Below are 26,038 nucleotides of genomic sequence, written 5' to 3'. Positions count from 1 at the left end.
GGCGGCCAGCCTGGAGCGGGTGAGAAGAGCGCTGCGGGAGCACCGAGCTCTCCCCACATCTGCCGGTGAGTGTTTGCAGGCCTGGGCTCGGCGATGGTGCGCCTTGTCGGGGCGACATGCCCACGGGGCTGCCCGCCGCGTGTGCGGAAGGGTGTGAAGGAACAACCTCTCCCTCCAGCCACCCCGGCGGGGAGCCCGCAGGAGCTGGGGAGCCCGCAGGAGTTGGGCGCCCCGCGACGGCGGGCACACCTCGGCGCGGGCCGGAGGGCAGGGCGGGCCGGGCCGTGCGGGGGGCTGAGGTAACGCGTGTGCAACAAAATGGTGGCCAAGGGCCCGGGCAGGCTGAGGCACGCACCGGCGCCGGGGACATCACGGGCGGCACCGACGACGTTTCTGGCTTCACCGCCACGGAGGGCCCTCTTCCCCGGGCCGGGCCCCGCCCGCCGCTACCGGCCATTACCGGCAGCCGCGCCCCCTGCCGGCGGGCGGCGGCGCTGGGGCGGGGGCGAGTTGCGGCCCGCCCCCGGGGCTGCCCGGCCCGGCCCGGCCCGGCCCCGCCCGGCCCCGCTCCCAGCAGCTGCTTCTGCCCCGCCAGCGCCAGCGCCAGGTACGGCCGGGCCGGGCGCCCCGCGGGGGCGCGGGGACGGGCCGCAGGGAGCCCGACGGGGAGAGGCGGCGGCGCTGAGGGGGTCGTGAGGGGGCGTCACCTCCCCGCGCCCCCGCCTGGGCTGAGGGGAAAGCCGCGAGATCCGCGCCGAGGGGGCGCGGGGCGGCTCCGGGCGGGCGGTGGGAGGGGGTACGGCGGGCGGGGGCGCCCCGAGGCTGTCAGCCCCTCGCAGGAGGGAGGCGGGCGCCTGGGTCCCGGCTCGGTGCGTTTCCTCACGGCATCTCTGGGGACGGCGGCCAGGCTGCGTGACCGGTCTCCGTGACTTCCATCAGCACAACGCCTCGAACTTTGCGGCGCCTCAGGTTAACAGTTGCGGTCCTTCAGAGAGCTTGGCTTGGCGCGTTCACCCGCCCGGTGAAGTCGGTGACATACCCCGGGGAAAGAAGGGCCAAAATACCACCGGGCTGGGCCGGGGGAGCCAGCGGCGAGGAGCGGGGGCTGCAGCCCGCCGGGCTGCGGGGGCCGGTGAGCGCTGGTCAGGCCAGGGCAAGGCCCTGGCGTGATGGGAACTGTGGGGGTTTTGTTTGGTTGGTTCTTTGCCTGGGGGAAGAATGTTTGAAAGCTCTATTTGAATAGAAATTCAAAAAATGTAGACACTTAAAACGTATTTAAAATGTTTCCTAGGAAGAGTGTTTAAAAAAAAAAAGTTATGGGGATGACTTGTTTCAAGGAGGCCTCATTAGTAAGTAGATCCTCTTTGAATAAAACTGCTTTGAATGTTATTTGCTTTTGGATCTGAAAAATCCGACTTTGCTAACAAGGATGATACTAGCATTGTTTCCCCTTAAGTCTCTTATTTTTCTCACTGATGATTAAAATTTCCATTTTCCACTACCAACTTTCTGCATGATGCAAGTTTATCAGCAAAAAAAATTTCCTTTGCTGGGGTATGGCATGGCTCAGCTTAGGGTGTCCTACTCTGGCGCCAAATGGGGGTGGGGGTTCCTTAAACATCTCTCATCCTTTAGGTTTCTCCAACTGTTTTACAGAATACTGTGTAACACCCGTCTGGGCAAATGAAGCGAAACCCAAGTACCGAGGAATAGGTGTCACACAACCTTGGCTATTGCAACTGGTTTCTCTCATCTTGTCCATGAGAGAGTTTATTCTGTAGTCCCTACTACAAAGAGGTGAGAGATGGAAGTTTAACCCATACCACTAGCAGAGAGAAGCAGAAGCCAGCCCAGTTTAACATCTGCTCCACAGGATGGCTGCTGCTGGCGTTACAGCCGCCTCCCTGCCCACCCCACACTATATGTGCTAGGTGTGGTTTCAGGCTCTGGATTGAACTCGGCTGTTCACCTCCAGAGCGGATAATGAGAGTGGTGTCCTCTGCACCAACCCTGGGTGTCAGCATTAGTTTATCTGTACCATCGACGGGCCCCATGGCAGGACTGACTTGCTGGAGTGGTGAGAAGTCCAGCTCAATGGATTTCACTAGAATTCAGCATGAAGATAGGGCAGAAATTATAGTTACACCTCATCGGTGACATAGGTGGATGGTAAACTTATTAAAAGTGTTTAAATACAGGGAGGGATTTTCCAGTGGTTGTCTGAGTGTTTAGATAACAATTCGTTTTAGTGAGAGCTAAGTACCTGCAGTGTCCCCAGGAGAATGTCTCCTGCTCTCAGGCTTTCTCCACCTGGATGAAATTCCAGTGCTATGGGGAAAACACTGGGGAAATTGAACTAGCCATCAATCTTTGGCCGCTTCTGAATGTCTAAAGGGTGACAAAGCAAAAATACTACTGCTAGTTTCAACTTTGATTTTACAGGCACGAATCCAACACGTTTGTGAATTTGTTCCTTTCCTCACCAAAGCAGGGATGTGAGATAGCGTTCCACAATCGAGTTTCATGGTTCCGATAATGTTACCAAGGGGGATTGCTGCCAGCTCTGGCTAAAACACTGGCTGCCTGACATGTTCCATTACAAGGCTGTTTTTGTAGATCCTTTATATGCTTTTGTGAGTGCTTCAACCACTTACTGAGTTCGTAGTGTGGTCAGCAGTGTCACTAAGTGCTGCTTCTGGGGAGGAGAGGAGGTGAGAGCCCTCCTACAGAACAAGAAGCAGCAGGTACCTGTTTTCAAAGACCCATACTGAGCCAATGTTTCCTCCCACCCCAAGTTCAGATAAAATAACTTTTTGTTGTAGGTTGGGTGTTTTACAGAGTGCCAGTGGGAACTAAACCGTTCTTAAAATAGCACTGTGACGTATTTTATTACTCAGGATTTATATCTGCTTTCAACTCACTTTACAAATACAAGCTTTCCATTTTAATTCCAGTCTCAGACATTTGTTTTGCTACCAAGTAGCATGTATGGGAAAGAGGATGTTGGGCAGGAATATTCAGCTTTACAAACTAACCATTTCCCAGTTTTGCTTGGTGCTCCTCACACCAAAAGAAAGGTTTTTTTTCTTTTTTTTTTTAAATATGAGCTGAAGTGCTCAAGTTGCAGATGGTTAAACACAGATATAAAGTAGCTTGGGCGCAATAACTTCCGACTGTCTAGGAAGAAGCAGCTGCTCTTATTTTTTCTTCACTTTCACAACACTTAGCCATTGCCGTGTGACTAATTGAGTTGTGAATATGTCTCTGCCTGATTGCTATCAAATGCTTTCATGAAAAGGCAGAAAATTCTGATATGGGCAATTTGTCAGTAACAAGTTGTGTATTATTTCTGTTGATTAGTGGTTGTCTGATTCTCCAAACCAGGTATTTGATATCCCTTTTAAAAATTTAAACTGAAAAGCAAATTATATATATTGTTATTTTATATGTCCACTTGTAATCTCTTTTGAATCCTTTTAAAGTCAAGACTCAAAAGATGTCTTGTGCAGTGGCTTTCAAAGGTCACTGAGGTTTTACATTAAGAAGAAAACCTCGTTATCCTTTTTTGTGCAGCTTTGTGTACCTCTGTTATGTCATTTGTTCTACTTCTCACAGCATTAGTTCAAGTCTCTGTCTTTTCAGTCTCATAATCATTAATTAATCACTTCAGACACTAAGAAGACTAAGGGAATTGGAAAGAAATACTCTGTATGATTAATTCTTTTCCCATAAAAGCAACAAACTTGCTGGAGTTCTCAGCTATGAGCCATGCTGGAACTTTTTTTCCCATTATCAGACACAAACTCCCTAGGTGGGGATAGTGCACAGCTATTGAGCCCAAAACTGTGTTTTGTCAGTTTGTGAAGTATTTTTCTGCAGGAGGCTCCACGAAACAATGGTAGTGTGAAAAGGCAAAGCAGTCAGATACAGTCCGCAGGGCAGAGGAGCAGAGAAGCTGTCACACTGGTTCATCAGAACCTCCTCTCTGCAGCTCACAGCAGATGTTTAGACAAAGGAAGAGAATGGAAAAATGCAGGGGCAGTTTTTCTCAGGTCTATCCTTGTGACTTTTGGCAGTCAAGAACTGTCATGAGTAGGGATTTCCTGGATTGAAGGTTTCGTTCAGATTTTTTTTTTTAAAGTAAGGAGAATAAAAGTAAATGAACTGGCGGTAGGAGTGTCTGAACAGATTTTATATGCACCAGGCCTGGATTTCAGAGGATATGCTTCTGCCTCGTCTCTGCTTCCCACGGAGTCACACATATTGGCAAGTTTCCAATATTTACACTATGTCCTACAGTCTTCAGCTCCCTGATAGCAAAAGGACACTGATGGCCAGAGTAGATTCATCAGGGCTCTTATTAGCTGTTTGGCACGCTGCTAGGTGACTTTTTTTGTACACATACCAATGTGCTCATACCCTCCAGATACAGCTGCACCGCTGGTACTTGCCTCATCACGGCAGTGAATGCTTCTCTTGCAGTAGCACAAGTCCTGTTACGTCCATCACTGTTCAGAGACGCTCAGAGTATGCCCTTTGATCTGGGTGTGTATCCAGGGCACTGGAAGAGAGCTGCCTGGTAGTATGTCACTGTTAAATCCCGTCATAGGTGAAATCAGATCAGACAGTGTTCATAAGACGTCAACTTCCAGTACTTCACAGCTGCTCAGTGAAGGAAAGCGTGGTGGGGAAGTTAGGAAAGGAAGTAGCAGCCTTTAGCAGTAAGCGTTTGACTCTCAGCAGGATTGCCAGGTATTTATCTCTGATTATCCACTGATGATGCATTTGCAAGGTTAAATAGAGCTCTGACATTAGTGGAGCTAAATAGAGCTCCAGCAGCTTTTTCCTGGGGTGCTTTGCAGTGCTTGGCAACCTGAAAATGCCAGACCGGAATAGCCATGCCGGGTCACTGACACTCAGCTGAGGGAGCGTGGTGGTGCCGCTGACGTTGGAATGGGTTGATTTGCTTGGTATTCTGGGGGGTTCTGCCTGTTCACACTTCCCTCTGGAGAATAATATTTATTTTAGTTTGTCTGTCTGTTTTTCCCCACTTTGGGGTGGACTGGGACTTCACTAGTAACTGCATCCTCAGTCAGGATATTCAGGTTGTCAGGTTTTTTGATCAAAATTTGGGACGTGATGGAAGGGTTAGATGGTATAGACTCTGTGAAGTTCTTTTTTTCCTTTTACCCATTTCAAAGTGTCATTTTCTGACTACAGGCTGTGTTTTTGGTCTTTCCCTTCTTCTTCTCCTCTTTTGTCCCTCATTCACCTCCCACTGAGAACCTGAAGAGCTGGAACTGATCTCAGCTGATGTCCCAGCACAATTGGGAGAGGGAGAAACAACCGTTTGTCTGTATTAGGAGTTAGTCAGTCAGTGGGTTGCCATCCAAAAACAAAGTTTAAACATATGTTATTTACTAAATGTTTCCACACACAGTAAAAATACAGCTACAATTCAAAACAGTGTCTTTAAAACACTGGAGGAAATGAATCATCCTGGGATCTTTCAGGATGGATGGAGGCTGCTGAGATGAGAGCTATCACCATTAGGACATTCCCTTCTTTCAGGCTGTCTGCTTCGAGAATGCTTGTGGTTCCTCAACACCCGAAGCCTGAATCCTGCTAGAACTAAAATAAAAACCCTCCGTTAATCACCCGAGGGAGAGCTGCAAACACTTTGCTGTGAGGAAGGAGGGAGTGTTTTGGTGTGTCCGTTTATAGCATTGCCCTCGTGTGGCTGCGCGCAGCGGGGATGGAAGCCGGGTGCTCCCGCTGCCAAGGCTCTGGTGGCTGCTGGTTTGGGAGCTGAGAAGAGCCTTGATGAGAAGTTCTGTCTGTTCAAGCCAGGGTCATTAATGCCGTGGTTACACCTGCATACGTTAGGAGAACTGATGGCAAAATGGAAAGGGGAGCTCTAATAACTCTGTACGTCTCCACATTGATTTACTCAAAAGTGGGTGTTTGTGAAGAAAACCACTTCATGTGAAATGAAGGAGTCCTGTCTCCCAGTGCAGAGCTGCCTGCACGTGTGTGTGCTGGGTGCAGGACTGGAGGAAGCTTCTGATCATAGCAGGAGGTCTGTCTCTTACCTGGCAGCAGGTAAATGCAGGTACCAAAAACCTACGGCAGTTGTAACTCTCAGCCATGCCTTGTGTTCTGATCATTGTCCCTGATCTAGAAGAATGTCTATTTAGTGAACTAATTTCTGTGAATTCTGAGCTGCTTCATGTCTCATGTGGAGGTTTTGAGATGGAAAGGTAAATTCTGTGTGGAGGTAGTTTGGAAAGCAGGAGCTCACTGAGACAGTTCTGTGCAGTCACCCCGGGCTCCCGCTGCTGCTGCAGCAAAGCAAGACCCGGCCCCGTGGTGGCCGTGCTGCAGGACACGGACGTGCTGTGCTGCATCAGTGTGGCATGAGACAAAATTTCATCTACGTGCTTTTTACTCACAAATCTTTTATATGCAACCCTAATATTTGCATGTACTTCTCTTATCCTTGTCATACGTGTAGCAATGGCTTATTCTCAGTCCTTTCTCCTAGTTGCCTGTGTCTGATGCTACAACTTGCAGTGCAAGGCCGTGTTTCATGCTTCCCTTTTGGACTCGTTTTAGGCCATCTCTTCTGGTTTCCAGCCCTTTTTCTCCAGTAATGATGTATTACTCTGTTCTTCCTTGGGTTATGGATAATGGATTGAACAGGCTTCTGTATTACAGAGGAATGTATTGGCTAGTTCTCAGGGGAGGAACAGTTTGCATGAAGTTGCAGATCATTTCCCCTGTAGGCAGTCAGGACCTGGTGACTGGAGGAAGAACATCTGTGTCATTTCCCTGCAGCTGACCACAAGCCATGTCTTCACTGCCTCCGTTAATGTGTTTTGGCTGTCACCACCAGATCTCTCGATGGGACATAATGTGGCGTGGTAGACATATTTTAATGTACTGGAGTATGTCTTACAGGTTACATAAGCACTCCTTTAAGACATGTTTTCAGCACTGAACAATAATTTGCATTTGAGTGTAATTAGGGATTCATTTTTGCTCACAACTGAATGAAAGTAGTCAGTGGTTTCCACTGACCCGTACTTACCTATGCTGTGTGTATTTAAGTGCATGATTCAGCTCTCATGCATGCTCTTAAGGTAGGGCTTTTAAACAGTTGATTGTATCAGCAGATTTTCTGGGGGTGTGTTTCAGATGGGAGACTTATATATTCTCCAAAAGTTTCTGCCATGTAAGTAATAATCTTCCCAATTTACATTAGTGCAGCTGAGAAGAAACTCAGGCTTTTGTGTTGAAGTTTTTAGCCTCGGTGCATTGGGCTGAACCCTCTGTGTTTGCTAAGTGGATCATATTCAAAAGGTAGAGAGACCAGAATAGAGCTGACATGACTCATAATGCAAACAAACAGCTGGAAAAAGTGAGCAATACCCAAATCATCTGGGTGTTCTAATTTCCTAAAGTGGTTTAGTAGGAATTTTAACTTATGAATGCAAAACCCTGCTTGCCAGTTGTACAGATAATGCTGTACTTTGTGTGCAGGACTGTTGATCTGAGTTCTGCTTGGAATCAGATGTATATTTTAAATGAAGGAGGAAGCTGCTGAAGGGACAACGCCGATGTGAATTTTCTGGATTTGTGGCTGGCTGCTGTTCAGATGTAGCTGCTAGAATACCATTAGCTGTGCTGCTTCTCATATAGAGAACTGAAATAGTTTATGGAGTCACCATGGCTAGGGTAGGAGGAGGCTCTTCCGTGCCAATTTTCCTTGTCCCAAATAAGCTTTGTTTACTAGCTGCTTCAAGGGATGGAAGGAAAGGGGTTGTTTATAGTTTTATGTGTATATGAATTTAGGGCTGTCTGGAGACTGAAAACTGATCTAATCTATCATTTTAGGTATTTTTCAATGCCTATCACCTTGGCAACAAAGCTGAAGTCCCACCAGATTTATTTTCAGTGGCTTACTGAAGAGTTGTTTTGGCAAGGAGGCTATAAGGAATAGAGAAGCATTTCCATGTTCAGTATGCACTGTCATCACCTGTTAATGCTGTGCTGCACTGTCTTCCTTCCTCTGTTTTATGCAGCCTCACGTCTTGACATTCTTATTGTCAGAACTCAAACGATTCTGCAGTGTTCACTCTCACAATCTCTGTAACTTCGTAGTTTTTATGGGTCAGCAAAGGATCAGAGAAAAGAGAAATGGCTGCGTAGGTAGTCAGAAAGTATAGATTCTCTGAAAAGTGTAGAAATAGCTAAATTTGAAGCAAGCAAGTCGCTTGATTTGTGATATGTTTGATCTAGGGGTCTGGAGAATGCAGCTCTTACTCTGGGAGCGTTACTGTCGCAAGTACAACCCGTTGGTTTCGTTGGGGTTGATCATGCTGGTAGGATTGTACGATTTGCTGCTTGCAAAACACAGTGACTTATGGTTTTCCTGTTGTCGCAGCAGAAATACGGTGGCGATTTACTTCTTCTGGCTCTTGATATAGGAGGTCTGGAATGCTGTGGGACAAGGGAGTCTTTCTTTTCCGAAGGAGATATATTATTGTTTCTTTGGAGCAGTCCGTATTCTCCAGGCAATTTTTGGCAAATAAATAGAGGGAAAGAGAGAATTAGCTGGATGGAAATGCAACCGTTTGCCCCCAAGGTATGACCAGGATTGGGGCACAAGAAGCATTTTTGCAGCATGAATGTTGTGTGGATACAGACTCTACTAAGATTTACTGTTCTCCCCATATTTTAGAAATTCAGTCTGTATTTGCAAGTTATTTTGATGCTCTGTAAGTATTATCCATTAAACTAAAAAATACAGCCTTTGCCATCTAGAAATGCAGAAATTGTTCCAGAAGTAAGCAGCAGGTGTTTTAGATACTCTGTGGTGTAATATTGTGTTGGCTGCAGACTCTCCTGTGTGGGCTTTGTTTACGCAGTGAGTTTAGACAAATTAACTGAACCTGTCATGAACTGGACGCTGGAGCTATAGATGAGAACAGCCACATGGTGAGCTGGCCTGCCCCCACTTATTTCACAGTCTCATTTAACCCAGCCCAGCTTTCCTGAGCAGCCCCGTGCAGGTAAGTCCTTACTATATTTGTGGGTATATACATGTGTGAATTGCCACAAATTAACTGTAGCTCCAAAAAAATGTTATGCTCATTTTTCTCTTGTGAGTGGCCAGGTACTGAATAAAAGCTGCAAGGAGAGTAAACTATTGAACAGTGTCCTTTTTGAACGGCTTAAAAATATATATGCTCTTTATAGTCTTACCAACATCAGAGCACAAAGTGTTGTGAGGAAAGCCCTGTAAGCTAATATTTGCTGTGTCATACAGAGGAACTGGCTACTGCATATTTATACCCATTCAATTGTATTTAATCTTGCTTTAATAATTATTTAATTTAAAAACTGTGAAAATATTGTCATTACTATCTTGTGCATTTTGTGTTCTGAAATACTCTGGCAATACCAGAAGTCAGAGGATGTTTTGGTTGAGTGTGTGCATTCCTTCAGCTTTGGTAAAGCTGCTCTGAATGTTTGAGGTTGGGTCAGGATCCGACTGGAGCCTAACAGAATAAAGATTTTTACCATAGAATCATAGAATGGTTTGGGTTGGGAGGGACCTTAAAGCCCATCTAGTTCCAACCCCCCTGCCACGGGCAGGGACACCTTCCACTAGACCAGGTTGCTCAAAGCCTCATCCAGCCTGGCCTTGAACACTGCCAGGGATGATATGTCTCGTAGAAAGATACTTTAGATAGCATCATTAGATGCTTAAGATGGTGGTAGGTGTGAATATGTGACAGTACATTTGATGTGGAGGAACTAGGCATGAATTATTCCCTGTAATGGACTTTGCAGTGTGATGAGAGAGTGAGAGATTCTGGGCTCTGTGTCCATGGGTTTTTCTTGAAGGGAACAGGACATTCCTTTCAGTAAAGTTGTGCTGGGCCACATCTGAGCAGTGCAGAGCTGGGCACCTTCTTGGCAGAAATAAATTCAGAGACTAAAGACAAACAGTGAAAGTGCTGATGGCATCAATTTATGAGGGCGTAGAGTGACTCTGTGACAGACGAGTGGGAGGCACAGCCACAGCGATGAGTGTAAGGAGCATAAATGGAAGTATTTAGGGAGGGAGGCAAAGAGAACTGTTTATTACAAGTTGCAGGGTGGAATTAAGAAAGATGTTTTAGATTGGATACCAGGAGAGAAAATTACTGTGTCCTGGATCAGAGGTGGTGGAATCATCAGCTCCCAGGGCTGCCACAGCACCACAACAGAGAGGATGCACAGCGGGACGAGAATGTCACGTTTGCTGAGCAGAGGGGCTGCGTGGTCTCGCTGACTTTTCTGGCCTTTCCTCTGAAGCAAGCAGCTTCCAGCCTCAGGAAAATAATTTAACACTTTCTTGAAGAAGCAATCTCTAAATTCTGCCATTGATCTGTGAGATCAATGGCACACTATTGCAGTGTCAGCTTCCCTCGTACCAAGTCTCGCGTTCTGTGTTTGGTAAATAGGGGCTATGTCCCTGTCATTATTTCCATAGGCCAGTCTCCATTACACGGCGTTCTCAGCTGGGCCCGTTGTCATTGTGTTAACTGCACATCTGGATACCATAAGAAGTTGTTGTCTTCCACCGTTTGCTCAAATCATTGGACTTCTTAAGTTCTTGTTTTTATCACTATGCAGCCAAGTGTCGTTTAGATGATCCATCTGCCCTGAAAGCCTGTATTCCAAGCCTTTTCCTTAAATAACTTTCCTTTGCATAAGATGTTGGCTCTGCATAGCACCTTTTCTGTGACTAAGCTGGACGGTTTTATTAACATCAGCTTGAAATTTCCCTTTTTCCCATGTCTCCAGCAGGACATCCTTTTCAGTAGGATCCTGGCAATCTCATCTGGCGTATGCCCGCAATAAAACAGCCAGAGCACACATTTCTGTGGCTTGATTTAACAATGCGGCATTTGCTGACAGCAGTAATAAACCGTACCAGCTGTTGGGGTACATTACACTGATTCCCTTCTGACATGCTTCAGATTCATTTTTACCAAAGAACACTATCATATACAATTTATTCACTGGAGCCCTCTTTCGCCTGTATTTACATTCTGCAGCTAATTGGCAATGCAAGCTTGGACTGAGGGCAAAACTTATAAAATGCCAAGTTAATTAGAAGACCAAATAAGTTTTTTTTCCAAAATATCACATATGCTTATGAGCCTATATCTGCAGATTAGAATATAACCTAAAATGAGATGCTAAAAAGAAGATTATTGTAGGTCTTTTCACCTTCAGTCTGTGAAGTTTGGCCAAGTGTGGCACTATACAGGTATTTATTAATAAAAAGTCCAAAGTATTTTTCCATTTGGAAGGGACCCATTTCTTTCTAATGTTATGCAACCCACTCATCTGGATTTGGGTATGCTGCAGCATACTCCTCGGAGTGCTAGAGCTGGCCCAGCACACAGTCAGGGTTCCAGTGTTTTTTTCACCATGTCTTAGACCTCTGACACTCTGAACTTCCTTCACAGAGACCAGAAATACCAGCAAGACTAAGACATTGTTTTTGTTATCTATTTCATTTTGAGAATTTCCAGTGAAATTTTCAAAGGTACATTAACTAAATCAGAGTTTGCCAAGGTTTCAAAACAAAATGCATCAGCTTGGACAACAGTGTGAGAGAAAGCAAATATGGAGAGCAGAGGAAGCACAAAGTGGGGTCTGCTCTTTCCCTCATGAAAGTTTTGCTGTGGACTTCTCTGGGTAGAGGATTTGGCCCCTTATTTAAGCATCCTTAAGCCCCTTATTTAAGAGAGTCTGAAAGTGGAAACCTCAGACTGTCAGTAATTCGTCCCTGGGTGCGTTAAGAGAAAAGAATAACCAGCAGCATGACCACGTGTAGGCATTAGTTAGGTTCCTCCTAGCATTCCTGTTTGACTTTCCAGGATATTCCTAGCCACAGACCAGAGAGCGTGTCTGAGGCAGGTCCCTGCGCATCCCTTGGGCAGCGTCTGGCAGGCGCTGTATCGCAGACACTGCTGCTTGCACCTCCGGGAGCCACCCTCTGGTAAGAGCATAGGGCTGCTCTGTTCCTGGGGTGCCGCAAGGGAAAGTTTACTGCACAGTTTAATTACTGCCAACACTTGGAAAATGTGATAGATGATTGGCTTGCTGAAGCATGAGATGGTTGGAAGAACAAGCTCTTTACTGGTGGCAGATCGTTGGTGTGCTACCATGAGCCATACTGTGTTGTAACTGCATTGAACTGCATAGGTTTGATGGCTGTTATATTGCTGTCACGGGGTCTTGCTACACCCTCAGAAATATTTGCTTGTGAAATTATTGAATTAGCTCTTGTACTGTCACCTGCCACACTACTAATGCCCTTTTGCTAATGCGTGAGCTGAAATATATTGGTCCATCTCAAACCCCTCCAGAGTGTATTACTCTGATAGTGGCTTGTGTGGAGATTGCATTCAGGTGCAAGACACACAAAGCAAGTGCTGAATTTTGCATCTTGCTCCTCAGACAAGTTCAAAGAGATGAGGGCTTATTCCCTCCATCCTCAGGTTATTCAGTTGTGTCCTTTCTGCGCTTCGCTGTTCTCGTCTCCAAAATCTCTGCAGCCCTTGCCATCTGGAACAGCCTTGCTGTTCCTCTGCGTCTCATCAACTTTCCATTTATTTGCAGTTTTCAGCTGACAAAATGTTGCCTCTGTTGCTGATGTCTCTTAATTTCTTCCTCTCTTATTGGCCTTATGACTAGATATTTGGCTTGTTTGAACGTAATGGATAGCAGATTGTCTTGGGTTATTCCCTGCTGGGACTGAGTGTCTGTAAATGGCTGAAGGAGTCTCTGAGACTTCCAAAGAGGACTGTGTGCACAAACACGTTACGCCCCTGTATTGCGGAGGGAGTGGGTGTGTTTGTCCCTGATAAAAGATTGGCTTCTGCGGTTCCTCTTCACTAGCAGGGAGAGGAGGAGGGAGCTGGGACTCCCTGCAGCTCCTGCAGGAGAAGGGAGAAGCCCATTTGCCGTTAGAAATGGGCAAACAGGACTTCAGTTACCTTTTTCTCACCATTTTTTGCACAATGGCTCTGAAGCTGGACTGTGTTAGCTCCATGTCGGTGGCAGGGCTTGGATATGTTGTTACAGCAGCTGTTGTGCTTTCAGCTGTGGTAAGTGATTCACATCACAATTAAACATTGAAAAACTTTTGTTTTTCAATTCCTTATAAGAGTCACACTCTCTTTTAACTCTCTGTAAGGAGTTTGTCCAATTTTATAGTGGGAATTTGGGAGAAAAGAAGTCAGGCTGACTGGGATCATGATGATGAAGTTCCTTGTTTTCCATCTTTGATGTCTGATTTCAGCTGAGGGATCACTTTGGTAGCTAACTCGCTATTTTGCTTTCTAGTTTGTAACATTCTTTATTTCTGCCTTGAAAGCTGAGCGTATTGTACTTTTGTCCATCAGCTACTGTGAACTATCATCTTCTTTGTCAAAATACTGGATGCTTCTGTATAACATTTTAATTTTTTCTTCCCTGTTACCTGATACCACTCAAAGGCATGCTGTGATATACGGAAAAACCTCCTTTGCCACTATGACAGAAATGTTTTATTTCCTTTCAGTCTTACCAAAGTGAATTCTTTTATAATATAGTTATAGAAAAGTGTTCATTATGTTTGTTAAAAGAACGGATTGCATATTGTTAATACATTGCATTAGTATGACAATACACATATTAAACCAAAATTGCAACGTCCTTAGGACAGGATGTTGTGTATATTAGTGTAATTCCTATAAGGGAATAGTTACACAGAAGTACTGAAGTAACGTGTCAGAGCAGGAGAGAGACAAGAAACCTGTTAATTCTCTAACTCTTTGATGCTATTCACAACATTTTGCAGAAAGAGCTGGATAAGGTAACACAGGTTTTAGGAAAACTGTAAATAATGTTTGTGCGAGATGTACAACGTGTGTAGTTAAAAGGGGTTTATGTCCTACAGTCTTGAATGTCATGCAGCATTTATAGAAAATAATAGTCAGCAAGGGGGTTAGTCTTTCACTTATGTGCCATATTAAAAATCTATAAATTAGTCAAGAAAAAATGTAGAGTAAAATCAGGAGAGGTAGAGAAAAAACAGAGAAAAGAGAGTCTAGGAAAGAGTAAGTCAGGAATAAGCCAGGAAGCAGAGTTGATTGGAAGTGAAAATTAAGAGTGATCAATTGAGAGACATTCCCCCCGCCCCAGCCCTGCCTTTTTTTGTTTTTCCTTCAAAATTCAGTGCAAGAGAAAAAAGGAAACTTGTTACCTGGAACAATAGTTAAGAGATCAGAAGCAATATAATTTAAACATGCGCTTCCTTGTACTATGCATATTGAACAGCAATCTCTGTCTCGCCCCTAGCCTGTCAGCATGGTGGAACACGCTGAGTTCTCGAAGGCTGGGAAGGAGCCTGGCCTTCAGATTTGGAGGATCGAGAAATTTGATTTGGTACCAGTGCCAAAAAATCTGTATGGAGACTTCTTCACAGGAGATTCCTACCTGGTGCTGAACACCATCAGACAGCGGAGTGGGAACCTCCAGTACGACTTGCATTTCTGGTTGGGTAAGTGTGATGGGAGTGCCCCTGCTGAACTGGGAGCCCAAAGTGAACTCTTCCTCTCACTGCACCGGCCTTGTCCAGTAAGTGTCACCCAAGGAAATAAAAAGCAGAACTGGCAGTACAGTGAGAATGCAATTTTGGGTGCATATAGTGCTACTCACCTTAAATATTTGAAGTGGTTTTGCAATAGTGAGTACGGCCATCTCTGTACCTAGAAAGAGCTTTTTCTGATCAAGATAACAGAACAAGTCCCTGTTCTCCAGAGGCTTGCAGAGAAGATAAGATCTCAGATGAAAGGGTGGCTGAAATCCTTTCTGTTTGAAAGGATGGAGGTTGGTTGTTATCCTTCTGACTCAATGAGTGGGAGTTTTCCCCCTGAAGTTCAGACCTCCTAACTGGCCTTCTGCAGTAAATGTCACTGAGTGACATGGCAAGGCTTTCTCCACATCCTGCAAGACCAGGACTCTTGACAATATCATAGTTAAAGCTATGTAAGACACTTGCATGGTGGCTTGTCGTATCTGCCATCTGTCAATAGGTTTTCCACACCAAAGAGCTCCAGAGAGGCAAACTGCTGCAGAACTGCTGCCCCACTGGTATCTACAGCCTTCATAAAGCCTGATAATGTCTTCCTGCAGATTCATCTGTCTGTGTGTTTGCTCCATAGCATGTTTCCTTCCAGGACAGGGTGAAATGGCAAAAGAAAAGTGAATGATACCTATCAAAGAGACAGCAGTGGAGCAGTGGGGCTGCAGCAGTTATGATGGTATTGCAAGCCTGCCAGACAAGTATGCAGTTTATACTGCTGTTTGGGGTCATTGTTAGAAAAGTTTGGAAATAGCTATTCTGCAGACCTTCCTGGAATGAAACTCCCCAGTAATCTGCTTTCTCCCTGGTGTTTTTGCACAGTTGAATGTAGAGGCAGAAACCCTGCATTCCCTCCAAGTTGTTGCCTTTTAATTTCTTAGGAGATGAAAGCTCTCAAGATGAGCGTGGGGCAGCTGCCATATTCACCGTCCAGATGGATGACTACCTTCATGGGAAGGCTGTTCAGCATCGCGAAGTGCAAGGCCATGAGTCCTCAACTTTCCTGGGGTACTTCAAATCTGGCATCAAGTACAAGGTAGGTGATGACTGGGTCTTTATGCCACCAGGCTGAATCAGGTTCGCGAGAAGTGGCATCCTGCCCACTGCCCAGTTCTCAGAAGAATGAGAATTGCCCTTTTCCCAGTTGCTCAAAAACCATTCTCAAACAGATGTTTTCAATGAGTTGGAACTGAGAGGGTGGAGAACAGCAGATCCCAGTGGGAGAGCTTTGGCTGAATTAATAATACACAAGCAAAGCCCCAGGAAATTTTAGGAATCGAGGTTTTGTTTTTCTTCAAGAAGCAGAGGAAAGAACAGTCCCAAGACGTCTGGAATGAATTTAAGAAACAGCAATCTGAGTTAATGGGAAACGCCTACCCAGTAGGTTTAATTTCTCCCCGCTTACGTAACGGAGTTTGACCTTCCCATCTCTTTTTCTGTGCTTAGCCCACCTCCTTAGCATGTGTAATGTTTTGGTAAAGTAGATGAATAGTCGTGGGATTTAGCCTTCCATGCCATTGCAGTAAAGTGGAATAGAAGAAGTAAAAACATACAGTCAGGAACAGTTATGTTTGTTAGGAATCCAATGGCACAGGGGAAGTGATATCAGGTAAATGCTTGCAAAGTGCTTACATTTCCTCATGTCTAAGACTTTCTGTTTTCCTTATTTTCCACTCATTTGTTGTTATTTTCATTCATTTGAATTTGGTTATGCTTTTTTTTGAGGATAACTGACATGAGTCCTATTGCCTACGTTGATAAGTAACGCCAAGTGTCTCTTTATCAGCAGAGAAGATGAATCCTGAGGTTGGGATAATTTCTGGTAGGCAGGAGATATAATACACATGGAAATACACCCTTCACCCCACCAGTCCTATTAAATCCTATTAATAACTCAACTTATTGTGATCGTCTTCAAATTTGGAGATCTCCAACTGTATTGTGTCGGTGTCCCCTTGACGCTATGGGAATGGAGAGCTGGGATGTGTGGGTAGATACAAAAGCCCAGCTGGGGCCAACTAGCTCTCTGCAGGCTGCTGCTCACCCTCTTTCCAGTAAGAGGCAAAACCTGCTCACTGATAGCAACTCAGTAGGAGTTTCAATTTTGTGAAGCAACAGCACAAATGTGAGTTGTTGTTCCTTTGTTTTCCCTCAGGCTGGTGGCGTGGCTTCTGGCTTCAGACATGTGGTTCCCAATGAAGTAACCATGCAGAGGCTTCTGCACGTCAAAGGCAGGCGAACAGTCCGAGCGACAGAGGTCCCTGTGACCTGGGAGAGCTTCAACACAGGGGACTGCTTCATCCTTGACCTTGGCAGTGTAAGTACCTTGTAAAAGACAGGTTTAGCAGACTTTCAGGGGCAGAAAATGTCTGATTAGTTCACGTAAGTGGGTTTTTTCCGCCACTGTGTTGAAGCTATCTCAAGTGGTGAGCATTCTGAAACACTGTTTAGCCAGTCTAACATCTTTCAGTCCCAGCCACACTGCCATCTCATCTGGAGAGGGGGTTGTTGTGCTCTGACAGCTGCATGGTCTTTCTCTTTTCCCCCAGAACATCTTTCAGTGGTGTGGCTCCAACAGCAACCGCCAGGAACGGCTGAAGGCCACTGTACTGGCCAAGGGGATTCGGGACAATGAGCGGAATGGTCGCGCCAGGGTCTACGTTTCAGAGGACGGATCAGAGCGGGAGGAAATGCTTCAGGTTACTCACTTCATCCATTTCTCTGTGCTGGAGTGGGAGGGGTGGTATGTGGAAGAATGGGTTGGATGGGTAGATATGCTCAGTAGTGTGTGTCTTTACAGATGAAGGGTTAGTGGTATAAACACTCCATTCCATGCAGACTTGGTCCTCTGCGTTGCTGGGCCATCAGAGTATATTTTCACTGCTGTTGATCTAAAAGGTTCTTCTACTTCTTGTGGCAGGAGCATCTGGGGAACAGAGGTCCTCTTGGATTGGCTGGTAATGTTTTTTTTTCTCTCTCACAGGTCCTGGGACCAAAGCCCAGTTTGCCACCAGGAGCTTCCGATGATATCAAAACGGATACAGCCAATAGAAAGCTGGCTAAGCTCTACAAGGTAACGAGAAACCCTGACAAATAACCCTGTGGAGAATGGAGTGATCTTTGCACAATTAGATGGAGCTGGAATGGCAGAGAGGAGCTGAGCTGAGCTGAGTCCTACTTCTGCCTCACTCTGCTGTTAGCTTTCTGTGAAGCTTTATGTGTGAACCTTGTTGCTTACACTGCACACCCCCATGCTTTCTGTTGTCTTTATCACCACTTTTGACTGTAGTCAGACAGCTGGGACTGTCCAGGAATTTTTGAGGGAAAGGCAGATTGTGAAATGAATGGGGGAAAAAAAGGGAGTTTTCCTTTGTGTTATCAGGCATTGTGTTAGGAAGATGACAGGAAAGAACTAGAAATAGTGAGCCTCAGAACCGGGATCTACCCCGTTCTGTGTCCAGTGAGCATGATGAAGCAATGATTTGGAAGGTAACATTTGCCATCAGCTAGTATAAGTGTAGAAGAACATCACAGACTTTTTGGGAGGAATCTTCTCTACAGCAGTCTCTGGTAATGATATGGTGAATATCCGCCAAGATGGTTTGTGATGTGGACCTTTATCCATTAGGAAGTTCAGGAACTCAGACTGTTAAACCCACTTGCCACGGGGAGGCCTATTCACAGTTAGCAAGACTGTCCCCTCCAGCTCTTGAGTGCAGTTGGGTTGCTTTAGAGGATATTTCTTTGCTGTTTGTGCACCAAGGATATTTACCATTTTGGATCAATCTTTCTTTGGTGCCAGCAGCATCTGCTTTGCTAGAAGTACTTGAAATCTTCAGAGTAAGTGTTACATTTTTGTCATACTGTTGCTGTGTCAAAGGTATCCTGTTTGAAAAACAATAGTGCCTGAAGCAGCCAATGCATTCAAATTTATTTCCCTTCCACTCCCTGAGTTTTGGCCTATCGCCATGAAGCTGGCAGGGAACAGCCGGTGCCTTATCTCCTCTCCATGCTGTGTTATCACAGGTCTCCAATGGGGCTGGGAACATGGCAGTCTCCCTGGTGGCAGATGAGAACCCCTTCTCCCAGGCAGCCCTGAGTACAGATGACTGCTTCATTCTGGACCATGGCACAGATGGAAAGATCTTTGTTTGGAAAGGTACCACAGAGATGCAGATGAAACTGATTATGATCTTCATCCAGTTACCAATCCCTGTTTCTTTCAAGAGGGTAGGGGAGCATACACTTGATGGTGGTGGTGCTTTTCAGGGCAAGTTCTGATAGCATTAAGAATCTCAGAACAGCACTCTCATCTGAAATGTCAGGGGCTGAGGTACAGAGTCTTTAGTGTAGAAAATTAAAAGGAGAGTCCTGGAAACCAGGAGGAAAAAATTAAATTAATATCCTAGGTAGAAAGGCAATTGTGTGTTCTCAGCCATTGCAAAAAAGCATAACAGAGATTGTCATTTGCTATTTGGCATCATCTAGTTGGAAGGCTGGGCCAGTCTACTGTTGCAAAAGGTAGAAGGACCTGGGACAGTTTCTTCTCTGGGTATGCAGAACTTTTAAAAAATTGACCTCTTTTCTCTCTATTTTCATTAAAGGCAAGAGTGCCAACTCTGAAGAGAAGAAGGCAGCACTGAAAACAGCTTCGGAGTTCATTGATAAGATGGGTTACCCGAAACATACCCAGGTAAGGACGTGCAGCCCGCCGATGGCCAACCCCCAGACACCACTGGGGTTACTTTTCTGCCACAGAGGCCACTGACTCCAGAGCGTGGCTCACATGAAGTGTCACTAGCAGTCTTTGAAGTAGGTCCTGTTTTGGGTGATCTGCTCTTCTGCAGGGAGATACTGCAGTGTTGCTCCTGGGCTAACACTGTCCTTAAAATAGCATTGACCCCAACACAACTTGTATTTAACATCTCTTCCTCTCAGATACTTTTTTACCTTTTCCATGACCTCTCTCCAAAGAGTGAAAAAGAGAAGGTGTAGATAAACCTGCCCTTCTTGTTCTGAGGGAGACGATTCTAAGGGCTTCACATCCCTCCAGCCTTCCTTAGAGCTCACCTGAGACTGACTCGGCATCCCATAGCATATTTAGACCCATATGGGTGTGAGAGTATGGACCTTCCAGGTGTCGTTAGACAGAGGCTTAAAGATTGAATATCACTGGCTTGAAAGAAACAGATCCCTTCAAAGTACTGGTCACGAGCAGCAGAAAACAGATGGATTGTGATGTGTCTTTCCTCTTGGGAAAAATCTGCCCAGTATGGTAATAGCTGGAGGTGGTATTGATTGCTGTGTCTGTGATCATGGCGTCAGGGAGACCTGACATTGCTCTTAGTACCTCATCTTGGCACCAAGCATTTCACTGCTGTGCTCTCAGAAGAGTTGTACCAGGCAATTCTCTGTCAGCCTGAAACCAGGGCTCACATGAAGCAAGGAGTAGCCAGAGCTGGAGATGTGTGGGATGACTGGGCAAGGCTGCTCCTCATGGGCTGGCTCATTTCTTTCAGGTCCAAGTCCTCCCTGAGAGTGGTGAGACACCTTTGTTTAAGCAATTCTTCAAGAACTGGAGGGACAAGGACCAGACAGAAGGGCTGGGGCAGGCTTACGTTTCTGGTCACGTTGCCAAGATCGAGAAGGTACCGTTCGATGCTGCCACTCTGCACACCTCCAAGGCCATGGCTGCCCAGCACGGAATGGAGGATGATGGCTCTGGCAGGAAACAGGTGAGCAGTGTCAGAATCCCTTTGGGAAGGTTTCTAGAATTTTCATTGCTACTTGATGGCATTTCTGCAAGAGCAGCGAGAAAAATGGGGCCTGAGAGTCATCAACACTGCAGTTTCATAAATGCTGGGAGAAGTTTTAACACCAGAAATACCAGCAGGGTCTTGAGAGCTCCGCAGCTAAGTGGTGTAGATGAGCTGTTAATTTTGCCCCCAAAATTTCCCTGGGGGCAATGCCTCACCCAGCAGTGTGGACCCAGACTTCTCCTCATTCCTCCTCCCTGTTATTCTGGCTGTTGCTATTACGTGTGTAATGAGTGACTGTCTCAGAACACCGATCTCGTGCACCTGGAATCATGCATTTGCACATAGAAGCAGTGGGGGAGATGGGCTGAGTACTGTCCAAAGGCCCACAGAGGTCCTAGCCAGCGTTAGACCTTTCAGAAGTCCCCAGTAAAGCCTAAAAGCTCTACTCCTGACCGTCTGACTGAAAGAAATGGAAATGATCATGTCAGATACAAAAGGGGCATCAGTGCTGGCGGTGTTAGGAGTCTGACTCGTGTTTTCTCCAGTGGTTCTGACAGTTCTGGTGAATCCATCGAGGTCTGGGGCTCACAATAGGGTTAAGTGACGTGTGCCCTGCTCGCAGGGCTGGCTCCGCCGTGGGTGCCAGGCTGCAGCGGCGTTCCCCAGCAGGCGGGGCTGCAGGACCGTGAGTCTGGGAGGCTGCGGTTGGGAAGAAAATAGAACAGGGCAGGCTGCTTCTTCTGCTGTCATGTTGAACTCGGAATATTTCTGCTCCTCTCCTTTTCTAGATTTGGAGAATAGAAGGCTCAGAGAAAGTGCCAGTGGATCCTTCAACGTACGGCCAGTTCTACGGAGGGGACAGCTATATCATCTTGTACAATTACCAGCACGCTGGCAAACAGGGACAGATCATTTACACTTGGTAAGAAAATTTTCCTGATGCAAGTCAGGGAACACTGGGGCTATGTGAGGCTGAGAGTCCGCTTCTTTGAAAATGGATTGCTGCTGGTTCCTGCTTACAGAGGATCCTTGGGGGATAAAATTTCACCCTGGATAATCTTCCCTGGCAAACAAACCACTACCAGAGGTCTGGAATGTTTTTGAAGTGGGACAACAGGGCAAATTACTGTGCTAGCATTTTTTTTTCCCCCCAGTAGTAGTTAGTCCCTTCTTTGGCTCAAGTTCTAGTTCTTTTTGGAGAGTTCCTACATCTATCGAGACCACTGGAATGAACCTTTGATACTCTGCCAGCTCAGCTGGTGGCTGTTACAGTTCCCAGACCGTGCCCTTAAGGAGGAGGTTTTCGGTGGGCAGTCTCACAGTGGTCGCCTTCCTGCTCCTCAGCAAGCAGAGAGGGTGCAGTCTGTGTGGGGGCTGCACGTGTAGTTCCTGATAGCAGTACCAACAGGCATGTTTTTAAACCAGCTGCCAGAAAGATAATGGGAGATAGGCACGAAGATACGAAAGAGTCTGCTTATTATCTAGAAAACGTTCCTATCTCCCTCTGTAATCAGTGTTACAATATAAGATAGTGAATTTCTCCTTCATGTTGAGTGAAGTGCTGCGGAAGTTTGGTAACAAAAGTTTTCCTTACCTCTTCTTGATCTCTGTAAGGTGTGTGTGTGGTGGGGAAAGGGCTGAAAATAAAACCCAGATTTTGCCTTGTCTTTCAGGCAGGGTGCAGATTCCACTCAAGATGAGATTGCAACCTCTGCATTCCTCACAGTACAGCTGGACGAGGAGCTGGGAGGCAGCCCTGTGCAGGTAAAAAGACCAAACACAGCCAAACAAACAAAAAAAACCAAAACCCAACACTGTGGGAATAAATAAGATACATACACCATTATATGATACCAGTTTGCAGTGGAGAAACCCAGTCATGTAGTGGCAGCCTCCAGCCACGGTGTAGGTGCTACGAGGAGGCTCTGTGCCTAACCTCCACTCCAGCTGTTACACAGGGAAGTTTTACAAGTAGCCTGTATGAGGCAGGAGGTTTTTTACAGCTGTTACTTGTTACATCTGTGCCAGTGGATCACTCACCAATTAAAATGAAATGGCAATTGGGAGAGCTCAGTTTAAACACTGGTCAGTTTTTGTGTGGGAGGTAGTAGCTAAGCTGGGTGCCCAGCTGGGTGCTGTATGAATATTCCAGCTGGAAGGACACTTGTAAAGGCCATTTCTAGTATATCTTGTGCTAATCTTCAGCAGCAGCTTAAAACTGACAGCAAGTCTTTTTTTCTCTAGAAACGAGTAGTGCAAGGAAAAGAGCCCCCTCATCTGATGAGTATGTTTGGTGGAAAGCCCTTGATTGTTTACAAGGGTGGAACCTCTCGGGAAGGAGGCCAGACAGCACCTGCAGAAACCCGGCTGTTCCAGGTCCGATCCAGCACCTCGGGAGCTACCAGAGCAGTAGAGGTACGTGGAAAGAGTCAGCTTCCATGTATGTGCATCGGCTGTGATGGGAACATGATCCCTTTGAACAGAACAAGGGCCAAAGTGAGCTTGCTGATGTAACCGAAACACACTTTGAAACCTTTACAAACTGTTAAGAGTCCTCTTTTCCCATGGATAATCATTATTTTCTAATTAGTTGATAACTATCGCCTTGAATACATTTAACCCATTTTCTCTAGTCCCTACAAGATACTGCACCCTACATACTATGATAATTTTCAAACTGTTGAAAACCATTCAGATCTGGCCGTTGTGACTTGTTCTAAGCCTGTGTGACAACAGTGCTGAAGAGAAAGTGCTAAATACCTTATATGCAAACAGAACTTGTGCCAGGACGTAGGTTAAGAGCCCCACTCCTTTGAAAGAAAATGCACACAAAAAACCCCCTGTACAATAACAGAAGAGAGAGTAAATCCTGGTTGATAGCTGTAGGTGAGGCAAGAGCACTGTTTTATGCTGCAGCAACTTCCTAAGTTTCTATCTTCAAGATGGCATGTCCTTGTTGACAGAGGGAGTTCTGTTAATGACTGACCAGCCCCAGCAGGTTCGTAAATCTCCTGTCATAACCATAAAGAGTGGCACAAGGACAGATCCCAGCATCCTGCCATAGGTCACGTGTATCTGTAGATTACACACAGAAACACACGTTTATTTATTCTTCTGGTATGATTAAGTCTAACTCATCACTCAGATACAGGCAAATATAGAGCATGTCTTATAGCCTTCATGCTTGTATGGAACATCTTGTTCACGGTTTATCCAATGACAGGTACTGATTTTTATTTTGTAATAATCGTGCTCTGTGTAGAGGACAATTGTATCTGACACGTGCAATGTTCTTCCTTCTCAGCTGGATCCTACTGCCAGTCAGCTGAACTCCAATGATGCCTTTGTCCTGAAAACTCCCTCTGCTGCTTACCTTTGGGTTGGCCAAGGAGCCAGCGACGCTGAGAAATCAGGAGCACAAGAGCTGCTGAAGACCCTGGGAGCTCGCCCAGTCCAGGTTTCTGAGGGCAGAGAGCCAGGTGAGGGAGGCACAATGGAGCCTGAGGTCCCTTCTGTGTAGCTGCACGTTCTCAGTAATTATTTCATGGATATTTTCTCTTGCCTCCCAGAACAAGGAAATGTGGACATGGGCACAGAGGGGCTTCTCCAAAATATCGTTATGTTTAACAGCGCACTCATGGCCTTTGGGACTTTCTGACACAGAAGAGCGCTTCAAGTCCTACCCAAACCACACCGCTGCTGTGCGTTTCCATGAATAGTTGATGCATCAGAATCTCTTTTCTCTTTTTCAGATAATTTCTGGGCAGCTTTGGGTGGAAAAGCTCCTTACCGTACCTCTCCCCGGCTGAAGGACAAGAAGATGGATGCTCATCCCCCTCGTCTTTTTGCATGCTCCAACAAGAGTGGACGCTTCACTGTGAGTATCTAAGAAGATAGTCAATTAATTCAACGTCCATCTGACAAAGCTGGGAGAAACTCCGTCCCAGTCTGCTCTGAACCAGCCAACAGGCTGTTACACCTCACCTTCCTTCACGGCATTGCCTCCAGAAGGAAATCATTGGCACCATTTTTCTGCAGAGACACCAGCTGGTTTTATTGTGCTGTTGTGTCAGCACAGCAACTGTCTGAAGCATCAGACTGGTCCTGCCCTGGTTAACAACTGGCATTCAGACTCCTCAAATTGTAAATCATGAACTTTTCAAGTAAAAAGAGGCAGCATGACAAGCCCTGGGCATGAGTGAAGGGCAGCTTCTCTCGGCAGACAGAGACTGATTTTGTGTTCTGTGGTCTAAGAACACTTCTGTGACATAGCCCGAGTTGCACGGTCAAACACCGTGCCAGTGGCTGGCTTAGTGCCACTGTCACTGACCAGAGGTGAAACCAGAACCTCTGTGAACTGGATTTCTCCTGTAAAGGTAAAATGGCGCTTGAAGTATGTCCTCATCTTTTAACCTTACGTTTTCCAGATTGAAGAAGTCCCTGGAGATCTGACTCAGGATGACCTTGCTACAGATGATGTTATGCTCCTTGACACATGGGATCAGGTATGGCACAACTACCTAGTGAAAGGGGGGCAAAGAATGGGCACAAATTGGCTCTAGGTGGAGACCCAAATTACAACAGCTGGAAGAGCTGTTGTGCTGGAGTCCTTTCATCAAAAAGTCAAAAAGCTTCTCATTACCTACCAACAGGTTCAGTCCCCTAGGTCAACAGTCCAGGCACACCAGCACGAGTACGTTCTTGTTCTGTGTCACACTCCGTTCACTGAGACTTTGTCTAAATTATCTGTTCTTCCATAAAAAGACCGATTGTTGCTGAAATAATTCATATGGTTTTTTTTTTTATCTTTAGGTCTTTGTATGGATTGGGAAAGATGCCCAGGAAGAAGAAAAGACAGAGGCACTGAAATCTGGTAATGTCACTCTTTCCTCTCTGAACCAACCAGTTTTTGTTTTCCCACTATCTGATAAGGCAGGCAATTTAATACACTGAGAAACGTATTTTAATCACAACATAAAATTCAATGTTGTGATCAGAGAGATCTTCTACCAGGTGCAGATAAAGTCATAGAGGGAAAACTTTTGTGTTTTTTTTTTTCTTTTTTTTACATGAACACTCTGAACTTGTCTCTCTAGCATCCATTTAGCTACAGTTAAGCTGTTGCTCCCTGAGATTTGTACTCTATGAGATTTCCTTCTACTTGTGTGTCTCCAGCTAAACGGTACATCGAAACCGATCCGGCCAGCCGGGACAAGAGAACTCCAGTCACGGTCATTAAACAAGGGTTTGAGCCGCCCACCTTCTCCGGCTGGTTCCTGGGCTGGGATGATGACTACTGGGCTGTTGACCCTCTGGAGCGAGCCATGGCAGATGTGGATGTCTAAGTAACAAGTTTTTTTCTTTTTTTAAATGGAGCAAGTTTAGTGCCTTCAGTGCCTTCAAGAGCTACTTCCTCCTGCAGGATGCATGTTAACAAGGCAATGATGTTAATAGCCAATTAGCTGTGCAATAATTACCAAAAACAACCATGACCAGTCAGTGACCCTACTCTTGCTTTGATTATATTTAATACAATAAAGCTTGTATGGAATAAGTGAAGAATAAAAATGGTGGGGTTTGTTAC

General features: G+C 45.8%; 1 protein-coding gene across 4 annotated transcripts; it reads left to right on the top strand.

Annotated features, from left to right (window-relative positions):
- The first annotated feature begins 551 nt into the window (after positions 1 to 551).
- Positions 552 to 26,008, top strand: GSN (gelsolin). Of its 4 annotated transcripts, none has more exons than XM_068414194.1 (17): positions 552 to 607; positions 14,410 to 14,611; positions 15,577 to 15,731; positions 16,851 to 17,012; positions 17,245 to 17,394; positions 17,679 to 17,768; positions 18,722 to 18,854; positions 19,300 to 19,388; positions 20,215 to 20,430; positions 21,243 to 21,376; positions 22,128 to 22,218; positions 22,699 to 22,869; positions 23,759 to 23,933; positions 24,207 to 24,331; positions 24,882 to 24,959; positions 25,267 to 25,327; positions 25,630 to 26,008. In XM_068414194.1, the coding sequence occupies exons 2-17, from the start codon at positions 14,419 to 14,421 to the stop codon at positions 25,797 to 25,799; spliced, it is 2,193 nt and encodes a 730-aa protein (XP_068270295.1). In that variant the 5' UTR covers positions 552 to 607; positions 14,410 to 14,418; the 3' UTR covers positions 25,800 to 26,008. The 4 variants fall into 4 exon arrangements, with proteins under 4 accessions (XP_068270295.1, XP_068270296.1, XP_068270294.1 ...); XM_068414195.1 differs by lacking the exon at positions 552 to 607 and adding an exon at positions 977 to 1,132; XM_068414193.1 differs by lacking the exon at positions 552 to 607 and adding an exon at positions 1,308 to 1,349.
- Positions 26,009 to 26,038: the final 30 nt, after the last annotated feature.

This window comes from Nyctibius grandis, chromosome 16, assembly GCF_013368605.1.
Source record: "Nyctibius grandis isolate bNycGra1 chromosome 16, bNycGra1.pri, whole genome shotgun sequence".
Classification (NCBI taxonomy): Eukaryota; Metazoa; Chordata; class Aves; order Nyctibiiformes; family Nyctibiidae; genus Nyctibius; species Nyctibius grandis.
Note: the sequence above shows the minus strand (reverse complement) of the source record. Positions and strands in the feature narration are given on the sequence as shown.